The sequence below is a fragment of the Barbus barbus genome (assembly GCF_936440315.1).
Source record: "Barbus barbus genome assembly, chromosome: 10".
Taxonomy (NCBI): Eukaryota; Metazoa; Chordata; class Actinopteri; order Cypriniformes; family Cyprinidae; genus Barbus; species Barbus barbus.
In genome coordinates this window covers 12,196,892-12,217,643 of record NC_136738.1, presented here as the reverse complement: position 1 = coordinate 12,217,643, position 20,752 = coordinate 12,196,892, and the positions used below count along the sequence as shown (strand labels likewise).

At 39.4% G+C, this 20,752-nt stretch overlaps 1 protein-coding gene across 1 annotated transcript; it reads right to left on the bottom strand.

The window, feature by feature from the left end:
- Positions 1 to 10,237: 10,237 nt before the first annotated feature.
- On the bottom strand, positions 10,238 to 16,364 carry LOC306875827 (uncharacterized protein). The gene is made up of 2 exons (XM_079426573.1): positions 15,654 to 16,364; positions 10,238 to 11,700 (listed from the first exon to the last, which is right to left on the bottom strand). The coding sequence occupies exons 1-2, from the start codon at positions 15,828 to 15,830 to the stop codon at positions 11,461 to 11,463; spliced, it is 417 nt and encodes a 138-aa protein (XP_079282699.1). The 5' UTR covers positions 15,831 to 16,364; the 3' UTR covers positions 10,238 to 11,460.
- Between the last annotated feature and the right edge of the window lie 4,388 nt (positions 16,365 to 20,752).

Here is a 20,752-nt window from a genome sequence, read left to right as displayed (position 1 = left end):
CGACAAGAAGATAAGCCTAATTGTTTGCAAACCGAAGCAAAATAAGTTTGCTGTGTTGGTAAGTAAAAAAAAAACATATTTTGTCTTTAGGAAGACTTAAAACGTTGACAACTTGAATGTTTGTGTGCATATGTAAACAACAGTTCAGCATGCTTATGTGTTTTGAACTGTACACAGGCACGTTATTACTTAGATATCACTAACATTATATATATATATATATATATATATGTATGCATGTTTGTTTGTGTGTGTGTGTTATCCAGCAAGAAGTGAAATGATGTGGTTCCTCAACCAAGATACTGTGGAAGGGTACCGTGATCAGTGTCATTAAAATATCATGTGTATGGGGAGAGATGAATACATATGTGAGAGGGATAGAGTGTGTATATGAGTAGGTAAGAGTGTTATTTTGCTATTATAAAAAAAAGGGTTATTAAAAAAATTGCACATTCAGTTAGTTCATTTTATGTCACAAAAAAAACAATGCACTATATATTTATTAGTGCACTGATTCTTACAATATATAATGAATGTTGAGTTAATGTGCCATTTTTTTATAACACTCATCTCACCCACTCACAGATATGTACTTACCACCCCACACACGTGTTGGGTTTCCATGTTTTATGGGGACATCCCATAGGCGTAATGGTTTTTATACTGTACAATCTGTATGTGCTATTGCCCTACACCAACCCTACACCTAAACTTAGCCCTCACAGGAAACATGCTGCATTTTTAGATTTTCAAAAAACTTTATGCTGTATGATTTATAAGCTTGTTTCCTCATGGGGACCAAAAAATGTCCCCACAAGATTAAGATTTACTGGTATTACTATCCTTGTGGGGACATTTGGTCCCCAGGACGTGATGAATACCAGGTGCACACGCACACACACACACAAAAACACTCACTCACATACAGATGATATTTTAATGATATACTGTACACTGATCACAGTTCCCTTGCACAGTAACTTGGTTGAGCAACCACATCATTTCACTATGAATTGCAGGATAACTCTGTGTTTGTGACATATTATCTTTGTATTATTCTATATGAATGGAAAGATCACATAATGATTGTCAATCTTTGTCATGTTTTACAGCATTCTACACATTTTTGTTCCTGGCCTGATGCAGAGCAGTTCTGCCGGGATGAGGTGTTCCTGCTGCAGTTTCACCAGTAAACAAAGGTCTGGAGGAACGGTGGGAGCATTTCTCTAGATACTGTAGTGATTGATTTTTGTTGTTTAAAATCATAAATATTCTTGTATGCAAAATGATGAGGTAAATACTATTTAGTATGACAAATATTTAGTGGACCAACACACATGTATTCTGTATTTTTAACAGGAGTGCCAAGAGGACATAAAGTGGAAGTTTTTAAGAGACATTGGCCCAGTGTTGTGCTGGATACAGAGTCACCGTCAGTTATTCTGTGGGGAGGTGAAAGGGCCTGCTTTACTCCAGATGGATGGTAAAAATCAACAAAATGCCATCAAAGACTACCTGGGGTCGAATCAGATGAAGCAAGAGATGTCTTTTTATTAATCTCTCAGGACCTGCACTGGGACATTCACATTCACATTCACACTCTCCAAGAACTGTACTTATCCAGAGTGAGCAAAAGGGCTGGTAAAATCACTCTGGACCCCTCACATCCAGCACACTCCCTCTTTGAACTGTTGCCGTCTGGTCGACGCTACAGAGCTCTGAGCACCAGATCGACCAGACACAGGAACAGTTTCTTCCCTCAGGCCATATCTACCTCACAAACAGTTAAATGTTCTCCCCACTGTGCAATAAAACATGTGCAATACCAAATTATCCATACTTATATTTATTATACATATGTTTTTGATTTAATATATCATACATCTATCCACATTCCCTTGCATAATTTGTATACAGCACATCTGTACAATACAATATTCTGATTGTTTGAGTATCTGGAGGAGCTGGACACATTCATATCAAATTGTGTTGCTGAACAAGGCTTTAAAGTCCATGCCATGTTTCTGTGAATAATCTAACAAGGCAAGGAATCTCTCTCTGTGTAGTTTATGTATGTCTGTGTACTGCATTTCAAGAACTGTTCATCTGATCATTCAGATGTTCATTTATGATAGTTGAAATATATCTCTTATAGAACATATTTTTTGTAAAAAAAATGTATTTAGTTATTTTTGTAAAATAATAAATATAAAAATACCTAATGAATCAAGGGATGTCTGTTTATTGATCTTTAAATATGTGGAGGACCTGGACACACTTCATATGAAGTTTTGTTGACGAACAAGGCCTGAATGTCAATGTCATGTTACTTGTTATAATCTATCAAAGCAAGCAATCTCTGTTCAGCAAATGTATGTGTCTCTACTGCATTCTGTATGGAGAATTATCAATCCTTTCATTCAAATGTTAACACTTGATAAGTGGAACAACACAACTTTATAAAATTAAATGACAATTATGAATTATAACAATGTGTTGTGACTTTTACAATAACGTCTTTATAAAATTAAATGACAATTATGAATTATAACAATGTGTTGTGACTTTTACAATAACGTCTTTATAAAATTAAATGACAATTATGAATTATAACAATGTGTTGTGACTTTTACAATAACGTCTTTATAAAATTAAATGACAATTATGAATTATAACAATGTGTTGTGACTTTTACAATAACGTCTTTATAAAATTCAATGACAATTATGAATTATAACAATGTGTTGTGACTTTTACAATAACGTCTTTATAAAATTAAATGACAATTATGAATTATAACAATGTGTTGTGACTTTTACAATAACGTCTTTATAAAATTAAATGACAATTATGAATTATAACAATGTGTTGTGACTTTTACAATAACGTCTTTATAAAATTAAATGACGATTATAAATTATAACAATGTGTTGTGACTTTTACAATAACGTCTTTATAAAATTAAATAACAATTATAAATTATAACAATGTGTTGTGACTTTTACAATAACGTCTTTATAAAATTAAATAACAATTATGAATTATAACAATGTGTTGTGACTTTTACAATAACGTCTTTATAAAATTAAATAACAATTATAAATTATAACAATGTGTTGTGACTTTTACAATAACGTCTTTATAAAATTAAATAACAATTATGAATTATAACAATGTGTTGTGACTTTTACAATAACGTCTTTATAAAATTAAATAACAATTATGAATTATAACAATGTGTTGTGACTTTTACAATAACGTCTTTATAAAATTAAATAACAATTATAAATTATAACAATGTGTTGTGACTTTTACAATAACGTCTTTATAAAATTAAATAACAATTATAAATTATAACAATGTGTTGTGACTTTTACAATAACGTCTTTATAAAATTAAATAACAATTATAAATTATAACAATGTGTTGTGACTTTTACAATAACGTCTTTATAAAATTAAATAACAATTATAAATTATAACAATGTGTTGTGACTTTTACAATAACGTCTTTATAAAATTAAATAACAATTATAAATTATAACAATGTGTTGTGACTTTTACAATAACGTCTTTATAAAATTAAATAACAATTATAAATTATAACAATGTGTTGTGACTTTTACAATAACGTCTTTATAAAATTAAATAACAATTATAAATTATAACAATGTGTTGTGACTTTTACAATAACGTCTTTATAAAATTAAATAACAATTATAAATTATAACAATGTGTTGTGACTTTTACAATAACGTCTTTATAAAATTAAATAACAATTATGAATTATAACAATGTGTTGTGACTTTTACAATAACGTCTTTATAAAATTAAATAACAATTATGAATTATAACAATGTGTTGTGACTTTTACAATAACGTCTTTATAAAATTAAATAACAATTATAAATTATAACAATGTGTTGTGACTTTTACAATAACGTCTTTATAAAATTAAATAACAATTATAAATTATAACAATGTGTTGTGACTTTTACAATAACAAAATCTAATTATCCCTTTTAAATTTGATAAATCTAAAAGGTGTCTTAGGTAGTTTAAAATCGATAGTAATAAATGAGAATTTATCTCATTACAATAAGGTTGAATAAGGTAAGGTGTAGAGGTTTTTTATTACAATTAGCCTAATTTAATCAACCTTAATCATTTAATCAAATTTAAGTGTTTTACAGGCTCTTGTGATGAGAAATCAGCTCTGTACATAAGACATATTAAATATATTACATTTAAGTTGTGCCATTTTAGCCTAGACATCCTTTAAATAAATAAGAAAACGTGTATTAGTAAAACGAAAGGCAACATTATTTTATTTAGATCCCAGAAACGGCTGTAAATTGCTTGGACAAAACGTTACTTCCGGGTTTCCCGGGGAATAACAAGAGGTGACGTATATTATAGGGCGTGGTTTCTGACGTAATGTTTTGACGTGGGCGTGACTGTATTTGGTATGGGCGTGGCTTGTGACGTCACACTTGGATGTGGGCGGGGTTGGATGTCCACCGCAGGATGCAGCGAGCCCTACTTGACAGTTTTTGACCGTGATCGAGTTATCCTGCTCACTAGGTTATTGGGTTAAATGGCTATATTGTGTTGAACTGAGCTTAATGCATAATCATGCAATATGGACTATGGACAGTGTGTTGCTATCTGCAAGGTATGAAATACACATTTGTATGTTATAAAGGAAAAGAAGAGCTCACATGAAGAATGACAAGAAATGTTTTGGATGAAGAGCAATAAAGAACAATGTTAGCATTTTAACATCTGTGTGCATGGATTTAATTGGCACGCGTTAATTACTTGCTCACTTCTACCATCAACATCGGCGGCTTTGTGGAAGGTCGTAACATTAGTCAAAAACTCTGCTTCGTAAATAAGTGAGCATAGCATAAGGACTTTACTAGAAGGATCGGCGAATTCGCTACAAGTGGACAGCGGGCCGCACATGGACGCCACTTTTGGAGACAGCTGCTTCGTGGATTGTGAGTTTCCAAGGCAGTATGGATTTGCTTCGTGGACACGGACTTGCTGTGGAAACCGGATCATGACTCTTGAGTTGTGGAATAGCTGTTGTTGCTGATGGATTCGTGTTGGATTTCCTTCACTGTTCCTGATGGTTGCGATGAGGGACATCTCATTGTCGCTGGATTTAAAGGTACTGTCGTAGCAACAAATGTTAAATGGCCATAGCTTCCGTGTGCACACAAATTATGTGTAAATCCAATGCATTGGTAGCAAATGGTTAAAAGCATTTTTCTCTTTGCTCGGGGTAAATATTGTGTGTAAAATGGATGAGCAGTGTTTAAATGCGGAGACGTCCGCTGCACCAAATGAACCGCTTTGTAGTGAAAAGGAGCCTGCGAGGCCAAAAAGGGTGGTCACACTTACAGCAAAGGCTTTGGTGGAAAGGCTTGATTCATTGCAAGCTCTAAGGAAAGCAAAACTGAATAAAGCAAGCAAAATGATAGAGACTATTAAAAGGTTGATGGAAGATAATAAAGAGTATGGGTCTGAGGTACGAAGTGTATTTGGAAATCTCAATAAGTTATGTTTAGAGGCTCAGGAAGTACATGAATCCTTATTGACTTTGTTGCCTGATAATGAAATTGAGAAACATGATGTATGGTTTAAGGCAAAAATGATTTCTAAGAATGATTTTATTGAACATGTAAATGTATGGTTGTCCACACCTGTAACATGTCAGGAAGCCTTAGAGGGGGTTACTGATGTGAATGATGAGGTGGTCCCAGAAGACAGTGTTTCAAATGTTTCAAAGGGTGCTACTGCCTATAGTAGGCACAGTTCAAACAGCAGTGGTTCTTCCACTGTATCTGCTCGTGTACAGGCCGAGGCAGAGAGAGCTGCATTTATGGCACGTGCTGAGGCATTGAAAAATAAACATGCAATTGAAACACAGCAGGAGGAATTGAGGAAACAGAAGGAACGATTGGAATTAGATGCTGAAATTGCAGCATCCACTGCAAAAATTGCTGTTTTGAGTGCTGTTGACAGCTTTAGCAAATGTTCACGTTCTGGTAGTTCTCGTTCTAAAGGGAAAGTAACACAAGGCCAAGCATCAAAGGATGTGACAGGAAATGGAATTTTTGATTCAACAAGGTCAAAGATATTAAATCCACGAGCTACTGCATATGTGCCAATGGGTCAAATATCAGTGGGTACAGCTGATGCTACCTCTAACATTCCATAGCTGATGCTACCTCTAACATTCCATCTCAATCAGTTGGTGCTACTTCTAAAATTCCATCACAGTCAACAAAGATGTGGCACAAAGGGAGATTGAACAGCCATGATGGCAGTACTCACCAACATCAGGATTCACGTTACTTTGTACAACAATACAGCGGTAATATGACAACATTCCAACCTGTGGACTCCCTTTTAAATCAAAATTCACCTCTATATGAGATTCTGAAGAGGCAAGAGGAGTTGACTACACACTTGGTATACCAGGTTCAGAGTAACACACTTCCCAAAAAAGAGATTCCAGTTTTTGATGGAAAACCACTCCATTATATACCATTCATAAAGGCATTTGAACATTGTGTTGAGGAAAAGGCTTGCAGTAAAAGAGATTGTTTATATTTTTTAGAACAGTTTACTTCAGGACAATCAAGAGAACTGGTTCAGAGTTGTCAACATCTTGATCCAGAAGTGGGATATTCCCTAGCCAAGAAGCTCTTGAAGGAGCAATTTGGTAATGAGTGTAAGATTGCCGCTGCATATATGGAAAAGGCTTTGAGTTGGCCATCATTAAAGAATGAGGATGCCCAAAGTTTACATGCATATTCATTGTTTCTGCGCGCATGCTGTAATATTATTGATGACAATTCCTATATGCAAGAGCTTAACATGCCAAATAATATGAGAACTGTGGTGATGAAGCTACCTTTCAAGTTGAGAGAGCGTTGGAGAGAAAAGGCTTGTGAGATAATGGAGTTAAACCAAGGTAGAGCTAAATTCTCTGACATTGTGGACTTCATTGAACGACAGGCAAAGATGGCATCCGATCCTGTCTTTGGATGTATTCAGGACAAACAACTAAGTTTGGTGAAGCCAAACAAGACATTCAAGGGAAACAGTTTTGCTACAAATGTTACTACGTCAAGTTTAAAGAGGCATGTAACATCACAACAAAGAGATCATTCAGTGCACAAGACCAATGAGAAAAGATCCTGCTTGTTCTGTTTTGGTAACCATATCTTGGAAAAGTGTGATGCCTTTAATAAAAGGTCACAGCGAGAAAAGCTGGACTTTTTGAAAGGAAAAGGAGTTTGCTTCAGTTGTTTGAAGGCTGGACATGTAAGCAAGGAATGTGATGATCGCCTTGTATGTGAAGTTTGCAGTCAGACACATCCTTCAGTATTGCACGTAAATCGCAAGTTAGATGTGGAGGATAAAGGGCAAAAGCACAGTCTATCGTCTGCACAAACTTGTGGACATACAGGGGCTGGTAATGAAAGGTGCTTGCTGTCGATAATTCCAGTGCAAGTAAAATCAGCCAAAGGAGACAAACTGATTCAAACATATGCTTTTCTAGATCCAGGGAGTTCAGCTACATTTTGTTCGGAGCAGTTGGTAAATGAACTGAACATTAGAGGTAAAAGGATCAACATTTGTTTGCGTACCATGGGACAAGAGCAGTCTGTGTCTTGCAATGTTGTTACTGGCTTGGAGATTAGTGGTGTTAATAGTGATTGTTTCTTTTCCCTTCCTGAAGTGTACACTCAGAAAAAATGCCTGTCAACTCAGACAACATTATAACACAAGAAGAAATATCCAAGTGGCCATACCTTGATAGAGTGAAAGTTACACACATTGAAGCTAATGTTGATTTATTGATTGGAGCCAATGCTTCCCAAGTAATGGAGCCATGGGAGGTAATAAATAGCTATGGTAATGGACCATATGCCATTAGAACCCTATTGGGGTGGGTAGTTAATGGACCTTCAGAAATGAGCATTGACTTGGAGAAGAATACTGGTATACCTTCCGTTACTGTCAATAGGATTTCTGTAGGAAGGCTTGAGGAATTGCTTCAATATCAGTATAATCATGACTTTAGTGAAAACAACGTTGATGAGAAGGAACTTTCCAGAGAGGATCAGAGGTTTTTGAAAATAATGGACGAGTCTACAAAGGTACAAGATGGACATTATAGCCTTCAGTTACCTTTTCGAGATAAGAATGTGGTATTACCTAACAACTTGTGTGTCGCAAAGCAAAGATGTAATGGTTTGAAAAGGAAACTTGAAAGGAACCCACAGCTGCATGAGGAATATACACGTTTTCTTTCTGATGTTCTGGATAAAGGCTATGCTGAGAGAGTGCCAGAAGACCAGTTAGATCGTGATGATGGTAAGGTTTGGTATGTTCCACATCATGGAGTTTTCCATTCAAGGAAAGGAACACTGAGGGTTGTATTTGATTGTGGGGCAACATTTAAGAATACATCACTCAATAAACAACTCTTGCAAGGTCCTAACCTTACAAATTCACTTTTGGGAGTTCTGATACGATTCAGGCAGGAACCTATAGCTTTAATGGCCGACATTCAAGCTATGTTTCATCAGGTCAAGGTGTCGGAAGGGGATGTTGATTTGCTCCGATTTCTGTGGTGGCCTGATGGAGACTTGGAAAAGGAAGTGTCTACATACCGAATGATAGTTCACCTGTTCGGAGCCGTATCTTCTCCAAGTTGCGCATGTTATGCATTGAGGCAAACGGCAAAGGACAATCAATCACTTTTTTCAGCAGAGGTGATTAAAACAGTCTTTGAAAGTTTTTTTTATGTGGATGATTGTTTAAAGAGTGTCTCCTCGTTGGAGGTAGCAGTCGACATGGTACAGGACCTTACTGCTCTTTGTCAAAAGGGTGGTTTTTGTTTGACCAAGTGGAGCAGTAACAGTCGAAAGGTGTTGCAATTAGTTCCAGAGCAAGCCAGAAGTAAGGATATCCAATGTTTGGATCTAGATCAAGATAAATTACCGGTGGAAAGAACTTTGGGTCTTCGGTGGTGCACAGAAGCTGATGTTTTTCAATTTAGAATGCAGCCTAAATCCCAACAATGTTCACGAAGAGGAATTTTGTCTACAGTCTGTTCTGTGTATGATCCTAGGGGATTTCTGGCTCCTATTATGTTATCTGCCCAGTTACTTCTACAGGAATTGTGTAGGCAGAATTTGAGTTGGGATGAGAATATACCCCCAGTACTTCAGACATGGTGGAATAGTTGGATTTCTGAGTTGGATAAGGTCGCAGAGTTTCAAGTGGACCGATGCATAATACCTGCAGACTTTGGAAAAATCAAGCATGTCTGTTTACATCATTTCTCAGATGCATGTGAAAAAGGATATGGTGTGGTTACTTATCTCAAGTTGATCAACTGTAACAACAGAGTTCATGTGACATTCTTGCTCGGTAAGGCCAGAGTGGTGCCTCTTAAACCGATAAGCATTCCTCGTTTGGAACTAACAGCAGCTGTACTTGCTGTGAAAGTTGATCACATGCTGAGAAAGGAGCTACGACTTCTATTGGAGAATTCAGTTTTTTGGACTGATAGTCAGACTGTGCTCAAATACATAAAAAATGAGGACAAGCGCTTTCTGACTTTTGTGGCGAACAGAGTCTCTTATATAAGAGACAGGACACTACCTCAACAATGGAAATATGTGTCTACAAAGGAGAATCCTGCAGATGACGCATCACGTGGAATGCAGATCAAAACGTTTATGAAAAACAAGAGATGGATTAAGGGACCTAATTTCCTTTGGACTGCAGAGGATTATCAACCACCTATGGACGAGGAAACTAGTATTCAGGAAGATGATCCAGAGATCAAACAAAAAACTAAGGTAAATTCTGTTATTCTGAAAATGGCACAAAATCCCACAAATTATTTTATCACCTACTTTTCAGAATGGAGGAAACTGAAAGTGGCTGTTGCTTGGGTACTTAAGTTCAAGAAACTGTTGAAAGAGCTATGTCTTAAAAGGAAAGAACTACTAGCTTTGGGAAAGGATTGTAACGTTACCACATCTATTATAGATGATCAAATGAATTCTTTCAAGGCAACTCAGGGTGGACAGTCTTTGTCATTGGAGGATATTTTTGAAGCTGAAATGGTGGTTGTTTGCTTTAGTCAGTGTTGTGGCAAATTTTAACTTACTCTCATCAGTCAAGAGACAAACTCACTCTTAGTCTTTTAAAAGGTTTAATTCTTTCTTTGCAAAGAAGGTCAGACAGTCATACAGAAACATCAGTTGCTGCAGAGTGTGACCATCCGGGGAGGGTGCTCCTCCACCTTATATCCACACTCTAAACACTCAAGGTCACAAGGTTACAAAACATCTCTCTGCTGTAATTTTCCACACATGCTGAAGTAAAAAACAACATCCTACTATATCATTCTACAAAAGCATATCTCCTTATATTTTAGGGCCCAAATAACCTTTCAGGTCACTACCATACATCTGGCCCATCTCCCCTGGGTCTGGTTTCCTCCCCAACACCCTCACATGGAACCCTCCCTTGTCGTCCATACATCTTAGGCTAGAAATCTCCAGACCCTTTGTAATTTACACAGCCATACCAAGAGGTTTTTGCAATACAAAAGTATAAAATGAACATAAAATGAATTTTTCTTCCACAATTTCCCCCTTTTTATCATTCTTTGATAAATCATTAAACAGTGAAAAAATTCATTTCTACTTCTACCATCTTGCTATTCTACTTGGATTATATTTTGGTATACTTTAATCATAAAGCAAATTTAAGTTATTACATCACATTTATACTCTTCATCTCAGATTTTCGCATAAATGATCACTCTCTTAAATTCTTGAAAGAAGTATGAAAACATGCTAAGGCTTTTTATGTGGGGACAGACCCTAATTCAAGCCATGCATTGCTCGCTCGTTCAGGCTCTTTTACGGCCATTCTCATGTGAGTGATGATATTGGTGACATTCTCACTGTAGTCTGGGATGTGGAAACAGCATGATATACCCAACATCTTACAGACCCCTGGTTAATTTCATTTGTGAATGCAAATTAATTGGCTGCAAAACAAGTACATATTCACTATCTGGAAGCCGGGCTAAATGAGTAAACACTGCTACTGCACTTCTGACATGGGTCAGACCCTCAGTCACTTCTCACATACCAAATACGAACCTTGCATGCACACCTGTCTTGTAAAACTATTATTTCCAATATAATACAACAAGACCTTTTCAAATTCAATACCCAATAGTTGTATACAGAAATACAGACAATCAAATACCGTACCTAATTCATCAAATCATTTTAAGTCTCATAATTCTTCATTTTTACTAAGCTTTACTTTCACCACAGATCCATTTGCAATCAAAAAGACACTGTGTTTATACAGGATCCTGACATTTGGTGACGTGTCAGATCTTTTACTCCCTCCGTTCCTCCTCCTGAGGTGCAGATGGAACTTTTCTGCAGTGGCTGGCGTGAATCCACGTTGCCCTCTCCGCTGTCTTCACAGCCGTGTGGGTAACCAGAAGCACCTGGAACGGTCCCAGCCACCTTTTCGCCTTCCAACTTTTCCTCCTCAGATCTCGTACCACCACGAAATCTCCTGGTTTGATGTCGTGCAGGGGAGTTTCAGCAACTTTCCCCTGTGCCGCTTTTACCTGCACAGAAACATTGGACAACAGAGAAGACATTTCTTTGCAGTAACTCAACATGTCATGCTCACACAATTCTGTCGATGGCAGCTGTTGTTTACCCCCATCTATTCCCATATAAGGTGGTTTTCCAAAGAGAATTTCGAATGGGCTTAGGTTTACTCTAGATCGTTTTCTCATTCTCATGTACATGAGTACGATCGGGAGCGCCTTGACCCATGTGAGTCCAGTTTCCTCACAACACTTAGCCAATTTGTTCTTAATTATTCCGTTCTGACGTTCGACTCCACCTCCTGAGGCGGGTCGATAGCTGCAATGTGTCCTCAAATTTATTCCCAAAAATTTACCCACCTGTTTGATAGCCTCATTAGCAAAGTGTGTCCCATTATCTGAGCTAATTTTCTGTGGGATCCCCCACCTTGGCACTATCTCAGTCAGCAGAGCCTTCGCCACTGCTGCTGCATCCTGTTTTGATGTTGGAAAGGCCTCAACCCATTTAGACCACATGTCCACCAGCACCAAACAATATTTCTTCCCCTCACAGGGGGACAGCTCGACGAAGTCCATTTGCATATATTCAAAGGGACCAGTCGGTATCGGCTGTGATACCTGAGGCATTTTTATACCTTTTGCTACATTGTGGGTATTGCAAATGACACATCGTTTACAAAAATTTTCAGCAAATGTTGTGAACCCCTTTGTAAACCATAATTCTTTCATTTGTGCAACCATTCCCCCTTTCGATGCATGGTCTTTCCCATGCATCGACTTAGCATAATGAGGAAAGAAGTGTCGAGGTAAACAAGGCTTGCCATCACAGCTCATCCAGACACCATCAGTCACTTTACAGCCACACTTTTTCCACAGGCTCCTCTCTGTCTGTGAGGCAAAGGCCTGCATGCTCTGTAAAGAAGGGGAAATGTCTGGATTAGATTCAGATAGCAAAGTACACTCTGTGTCTTGTGTCTCCTTAGCCGCTGCGGCCTTCGCGGCTGCGTCAGCTCTGGCATTTCCTGTGGATACGAAATCTTTGTTATGGGTATGTGCTGCACATTTGCAAATGGCTATCTTGTCTGGCAGCAGAATGGCCTCCAGCAAATCTGCCACCAGAGAAGCATTCATTATTGGGCGCCCATCTGACTTTAAAAATTTTCTGTGTTTCCACAGTGCTCCAAAGTCATGCGTGACACCGAATGAATAACGCGAGTCAGTGTATATCGTTACACACTTTCCTCCCATAAGTTTACACGCTTCAGTCAGCGCCACAAGCTCCGCTGCTTGTGCTGAATAATTTGCTGGCAGTGAGCCAGATGCCAAGACATCAAATTCAGTTGTTACTGCATACCCAACTTTATTCTGGCCTGTTTGTGGATCTTTGAAAGCCGAGCCATCCACAAAGAGGACATTTTCGCAGTTTTCAAGTGGTACATCAGAAAGATCTGGACGCGGTGTACACACTTGTTCTAATGCAGTTAGACAACAATGGTGCTCCTCCCCATCCTCCTGCGTTGGAAGGAGAGTAGCAGCATTCAAGGTTGTGCATCGTCTAATAGTGATATTCGGCATATCAAGCAAGATAGTGTGATATCGTAACCACCTAGCCGTCGATAAATGCGATGTTTTCTGTTCCTGCAAGATCATGGACACAGCGTGTGGCACATTTAAAATCAGGTCAGAGTAACCTACAAATTCTCTGGACGCCATCACGGCCTGTTCAGCAGCAGCCACCGCCCGCAGACAGTGTGGCAGGCCTGCTGCAACTGGATCTAGTTTGCTTGAAAAATAAGCCACAGGTCTCAATTTGTCTCCATGATGCTGCAACAACACAGAAGTCATAAACCCATTTTTCTCATCCACCATCTGAACAAAAGGCTTAGTCGGTACCGGTAGGCCCAAAGTTGGCGCCTGAGACAGCTGAATTTTCATATTTAAAAATGCCTTTTCTGCCTCCTCATTCCAATCAATTTTGTCAGTCGACTTCAACCCCTTCCCTATTGTTAGGGCTCTCAGAGGCTGCTCAAGAATTGCATAGTTAGGAATAAATGTTCGACAATACGAACACATGCCCAAAAATGACAACATTTGTTTCTTTGTAATTGGCTTTGGTACATCTTTAATGCCTTGAATTCTTTTGTCAGACAGGGATTTACTGTTCGGTGTTATGACATGACCCAAAAATGTAACTTGTTGTTTCACAAATTGCAGTTTAGACGAGCTAACTCTGTGGCCCTCCCCAGCCAAATGCTGTAAAAGGGCCAGAGTGTCAGCCAAACACGTGGCCTCATCACGTGCGCAAAGACAAAGATCATCCACGTACTGCAGCAAAGCAGTTCCTGCTGTCAGGGTCAAAGGCTCCAGACTTCTCCTAAGCGCCTCATTGTATAGACTCGGGCTATCACAATACCCCTGACTCATTCTCGTGAATGTGTAGCTTCTACCATCGAATTCAAATGCAAACCAGAATTGACTGTCTTTGTCCACTGGCACACTGAAAAATGCATTAGCCAAATCTACTACTGAGAAGAATGTTGCATCTTGTGGTATTTGTGACAAAATCGTATATGGATTTGGAACTGATGGAGCCCTTTGCCTGACAGCTGCATTTACTGCCTGTAGATCCTGCACAAAACGCCACTCTGTTGGCTGACCTTTGTCTCTTATCTTTTTCACAGGAAAAATGGGAGTTCTTACAGGGGAATCACTGCACTCGACAATAATGCCTTGTTTTACCAGAGAGTCAAAAACTGGTTTGATTCCCAGTACTGCCTCCCTTTTCAGGGGATACTGCCGTTGGCACGGCCTGTAATCAGACTTTGGGGTGATTACTACAGGTTCACAATTTTTTATCAACCCCACATCATACTTATGTTTTGCCCACAGCTCGGATGGCACATCCGCCAAAGCTGGGTGAATTTCTGAAACGCAAATGTCTGTCATGCAGTGATTTCCCTTAATGTCTTTATCAATGTGCACCACTTCTCTCCCTACCTCAATTTCATGCTTACAGTTTGACATAAATGCTCCTAAACTCTCACTGTGTTTCACATCAGCACTTATCTCACACCAGTCTGTAGTCTCAACACAGCGCTTCACAAATCTTCCCAGTTCGGCCCATGTCTGCTCTTTGGCCTTGGAGAGTGATAAATGAGGCACAGACTCTGACACTAGGAAAAAGGGAAGCTGTTTTTCTGTCAGGCTGACTGAAATAGCACACATGCTTTCTGTCCAAAATATTTTCTCAAAACTCAAAGTTTTACCTTTTTCCCCCTTAAACCAGTCTTTTTCATACTGTTTGTCTAATTCCACTACGACATGTGACGTGCAATGTAAATTGTCAGACAGCATTATTTCTGAGATAGATGGGTCAGTTTGTCTTTTAGCCAGTTCGCACATCACTTCAGCCCAATCATGATTTGTGATGTGCCATTCATAAGCCCACAGAGGCTCTGCTTGCAAACAACACCATTGCTCTCCCTCCTCTGCTACTCTGACACCCCAGGAGTCTGCAACCAGTGTCAAATTCAGTTTGCATAGCAGATCTCTCCCCAAAATTGGCACAGGGCATTTTGGTGCATAAATGAATGCATGGTTCAGCAATTTGCCCTCCTCTGTTTCACAATTTAGAGGCACTGTTAATCTTTCAAAAATTGCATGCCCTGATGCAGAAATTGACTCATTTATTTTATCTGTCAATAACGGTCGACATGGCAAGTCACATGGTCGTATTGATGACCTCGAAGCCCCAGAATCGGCTAAAAACTCAATCATTACCCCCTCAACTAGCATGGGGTATTTGGGCATTTTCTTAAATGCTTCACTTTCAAACATCATCAAACATTTATCCAAATTTTCATCAGTCACATCAGAATCACACAAAGAAACGCAAGCTTTTTCTTCATTGCAGAGAGCAGTGTGTACATCAATGTATGTGTGTGTGTGTGTGGTTAAAAAATTTTCACTTCCCTGTTCAGTGGCCCTCTGAGACTGCTCACCCTGGACCCCTCCTCTCGCCTGCTCTCCGATCTCCTGCCCTCAGTCTGCTTCTTGATCTCGCTGGTTCTCCGGACAGTCCTTAGCCCAATGACCATCCTTCTTGCAAACTCGGCATTTGGTACACTTATTGAATGCATGATCATCAGTGTTGCAGATCCAGCAGGCCCGCTTTCCACTGTTTCTTCCACCCTGCCATTTTCCTCTTCCCCCACCTTTCTGCTGATTTTGCTGCACTGAATAGCTCCCCGGTCTTGATACAGCTTGAACTAAGGCCAGCTGTAAATCTCTGTCAGTCTTTGCTTTGACTCTCTCCCTCTTTGCCGTCTGCAGTTCTTCCGCGTGCAAGGCGTGTGCTAACATGGCAGACAGTCGCCCATTTTTCCATTCGATGTAACTGGTTTTTACTGCTTGCACAATCTCAGGTCTCAGTCCGTTCAAAAACCAGCTCCTTAAGTGACATTCCCATGTTTCCGGTTGGTTTCCGCGGTCAGCTGGCTCTGTCAGTCCGCTGTGTTTGTTGAATATCTCATAGAGGCGTTGATAATAATCTTGAACAGACTCCTCTCTGTTCTGGCAGCAACTGCCAATCTTTGATGTGTCCACACGTGCTGGAAAAGCCGCTTTAATTCCATCAGCCAGATCCCCAACAGCTGTGCGGTATTCCAAGTTGTATCGGTGTTCCCATTCGCTGTGTTCTCTCCGGCAGTCTTCCCTTTGCAGCCTCCCACTCACTTTGTGCCAGCTCGAAGCCCCCAGTTTCACTGCTAGAAGCCTCCGCAGCTCATGCACAGTGGGGCTGAATTCTTTACAGAATGTGACCAGTTCGGTAGAAAATTTGTCCCCTGCTTCCTCCGGGCTCGGCAAATGAGCCATCGCTTCTTTAATATCAGTCACAGTCCACGGTCTAAAGACCATGATCGGGCCGTCAGGTCCCGAGACTTCAATCATCGGAGCTGTTATACTCACATTTTCTTCTTTCACCGTTTTTCTGGTTTTTCTTTTCTTTGTCGGGGGAACTATCAGCATTCTTTCCTGTTCAGCTTCCTCGTGGGGGGTTTCAGGAATCATTTCGGGGTCTTCCTCTATTTCTTCTTCCACTCGCGGTGCTGTTGGTCTCTTCGGTGGAGAGCAGTCGAGGTCAGGGTCCACTTTCAGGGCTTGCAGCTCCGCCACGGGACAGTGATGATACGGTGGTGGTGCGTGTGGAGAAACACAGACAGAGTGGTTAGTAGGTTTATGTGATGCAGTTACTATTTCTTCACATTTTTCATCTTTCTTTTCTTTATCAGCTCTACATGCTAATTCTTTTTGCATCGCCCTTCTTTCCCTCTTATCCGCTTCCCCCAACCAACAATTCACCGTCTGCTCACATTTATCACACATATGCTTCACACAACAACGTTTCTGTTTCTTGCTTCCCTCTTCAACTGATTCCTTTACTATCTTTAATCTTGTGACATTCAGTGTTCCTTCTTCTGGAAAATCATGATACCTAATTAATTTCCCCATATCTTGCATGCATTTCTGGCCATACATTTTTTTCATTTGCCAATATACCGGTGTATCATATTTTACGAGCTTGCTCTGGGACTTCCCCATATTGGTTTTTTCTTTTCTCTGTGGATTTTCCCTTTAGGCGCCTAAATAATCTGTCGGACGTCTCCAACAGATCCGGATTCTCCTGAAACCGGATTAAAGATTAAACGGAGCGCATCAGCCACTCCAACTGATACCCGCACAGTTTCAGTTTTCCCTCTTAGAAATCTGTTAACTGCGTTGCGCGTGATTCCAATTTCTTGCTTCGAAATATCTGAATTTCTTGCTCAATCTCCCGTCACGCCTCGTGCCCAGTTTCAATTTCCCCTAGAAAACTTTCAACCTGTGCTGTATCATTTCACTCCCACGCAGTTCAGTCTCCTTTGAGACCCCTTTGATCACGCTGCCTTCCGCACGCAGTGATCTCAGTTACGTGGCACCACAGAGTCAGACCCACCAATATGGTTTATCCCTCTCTTAAATCCAATTCTAATCAAAACCCAAATTATTTTAGAAAAGTTGATTTGTCTCTTACCCGAGAGTCCTGTAGCCACCTGAGTTCGTTTACAGATTCCAGTGGTGTTCTCCCCGGGCCCTGGCGGTCGGTCCCTCGTCCCTTAATCTGTTCGGGGTAGGGCTGGACTCTAAGTCCAGGATGATCAGTCACCGTCCGCTCTCAGGTCCAGAAGGCACATCCAAGGAATCCCACTTCTTGACACCAAATTGTTGTGGCAAATTTTAACTTACTCTCATCAGTCAAGAGACAAACTCACTCTTAGTCTTTTAAAAGGTTTAATTCTTTCTTTGCAAAGAAGGTCAGACAGTCATACAGAAACATCAGTTGCTGCAGAGTGTGACCATCCGGGGAGGGTGCTCCTCCACCTTATATCCACACTCTAAACACTCAAGGTCACAAGGTTACAAAACATCTCTCTGCTGTAATTTTCCACACATGCTGAAGTAAAAAACAACATCCTACTATATCATTCTACAAAAGCATATCTCCTTATATTTTAGGGCCCAAATAACCTTTCAGGTCACTACCATACATCTGGCCCATCTCCCCTGGGTCTGGTTTCCTCCCCAACACCCTCACATGGAACCCTCCCTTGTCGTCCATACATCTTAGGCTAGAAATCTCCAGACCCTTTGTAATTTACACAGCCATACCAAGAGGTTTTTGCAATACAAAAGTATAAAATGAACATAAAATGAATTTTTCTTCCACATCAGCAACAAAGGTTTCAAAATGAAATCGAGCAACTGAAGAGAGGCTCTAATGGAATCAAGAAGGATAGCAGCCTATATAGACTGGATCCGGTGTTGGATGGTGAACTTTTGCGGGTAGGGGGAAGACTCAGGAGATCAAGTATGCCCATTGAATTCAAACATCCTATTATACTGAGTAAGAATCACCATATCTCACAACTTTTGCTTCGTGACATTCATGAGCAATTGGGACATTCAGGCAGGAATCACATGCTATCCAAGTTAAGACAAACATATTGGATTACGAATGCCAGTACTGCTGCAAGAAAGGTTATTTCAAAATGTGTTGTATGTAGACGCAATAGAGGTAAAACGGGAAATCAGAAGATGTCAGACCTTCCTCTTGAACGAATTACCCCTGATCTTCCACCTTTTACAAACACTGGAGTTGATTATTTTGGTCCCCTTGTAGTAAAAAGAGGTCGTAGTTGCGTAAAGAGATACGGTGTAATCTTTACCTGCATGGCAACTAGAGCAGTGCATTTGGAAGTAGCTTACTCCTTAGACACTGATGGATGCATAAATGCTTTAAGGAGATTTATTGCTCGAAGAGGCCAAGTGGTTCACATCAGATCAGACAATGGAACAAATTTCTCTGGTGCCAACAGAGAATTGAAAGAATCGCTCTCTGCATGGAATAAACAGCAAATTGAAAAGGAGTTAATTCAGTTAGGAGTAAAATGGAGCTTTAATCCACCAGCAGGATCCCATTATGGAGGAGCATGGGAACGGATTATTCGTATGGTGAGAAATATTCTCTGTTCTGTACTTCGTCAACAGGTATTGGATGATGAATCATTCCATACTATTTTATGTGAGGTGGAATCCATTTTAAATGACCGTCCGATCACCAAAATTTCTAATGATCCAAATGATCTTGAAGCCCTTACACCTAACCATCTTCTTCTTATGAAAGGCAAGCCTGCTTTACCGCCAGGTCTCTTTGAAAAATCAGACCTATATGTGAAAAGAAGATGGAAACAGGTTCAGTATTTAGCTGACCTTTTCTGGAAAAGGTGGATCAGGGAATATCTACCTCTGTTACAACAACGTCAAAAATGGACAAAGGAACGACAAAGTTTTGTTCCAGGAGATATTGTTCTTGTACTGGATCCCACTGCCCCTCGTGGTTCATGGCCACTTGGTAGAGTACTTTAAACGTTTCCAGATCATAAAGGTCTAGTACGTACCGTAAAGATTAAAACTAAAAGTAGCATTTTGGAACGACCTGTTGGAAAGATTAGCCTTTTATTGGAGATAAATGACTAATGTGAATGAGGTAATTAAATTTGAGCAAATGTCTGTATATGTTGCTTTAACTTTTCTGGCTCTTTTATAAATAATTGTGTAATTGTTATGTCTTACTGCCATAATCAATTAAGGGGCCGGTGTGTAAGAGCCAATTTAAAGCAATGTGTGTTCTGTCCATGAGGGGGCATTGTGACACTTGTATAAAAGCCACACCTGGTTAATTAGAGGGTTATGTTTGGTGGCAGGAGAGCAAACAGTTTTTGACCGTGATCGAGTTATCCTGCTCACTAGGTTATTGGGTTAAATGGCTATATTGTGTTGAACTGAGCTTAATGCATAATCATGCAATATGGACTATGGACAGTGTGTTGCTATCTGCAAGGTATGAAATACACATTTGTATGTTATAAAGGAAAAGAAGAGCTCACATGAAGAATGACAAGAAATGTTTTGGATGAAGAGCAATAAAGAACAATGTTAGCATTTTAACATCTGTGTGCATGGATTTAATTGGCTAGCGTTAATTACTTGCTCACTTCTACCATCAACATCGGCGGCTTTGTGGAAGGTCGTAACATTGTGTGTACTCCCAACAGAGTTAGCTCAACACTTTTGAAAGTGTTGGCACATTGACACCTACAATAGGGTTGATATCAACTCTGTGCAGAGTTAAAATGTAACTATACTAAACACCACCTAGTGTAAAATAAATTTTATGTTGGAATTCAGTGTAATCTTTTAACTCCAATGTATTGTTCTTTGATTCAACTCTCTTGAATGTAAATATGGTAAAGGTAAAGAAAGACTGCCAATTACAAAAACCTTTTATTTGAAAACGTGCAACATTTTAACAAGTCAACAATAAGTTTTTAAAATGTAACAATATGGCACCAAATATGCTCTATCATTCTATAGAAAATGTTTTATCAAAGGGTTTAAAATATGTCAGCTGATCAATGCACACAACAGAAAAATTGTCACTGCGCTCCTCAATGCAGTATGCATTTAA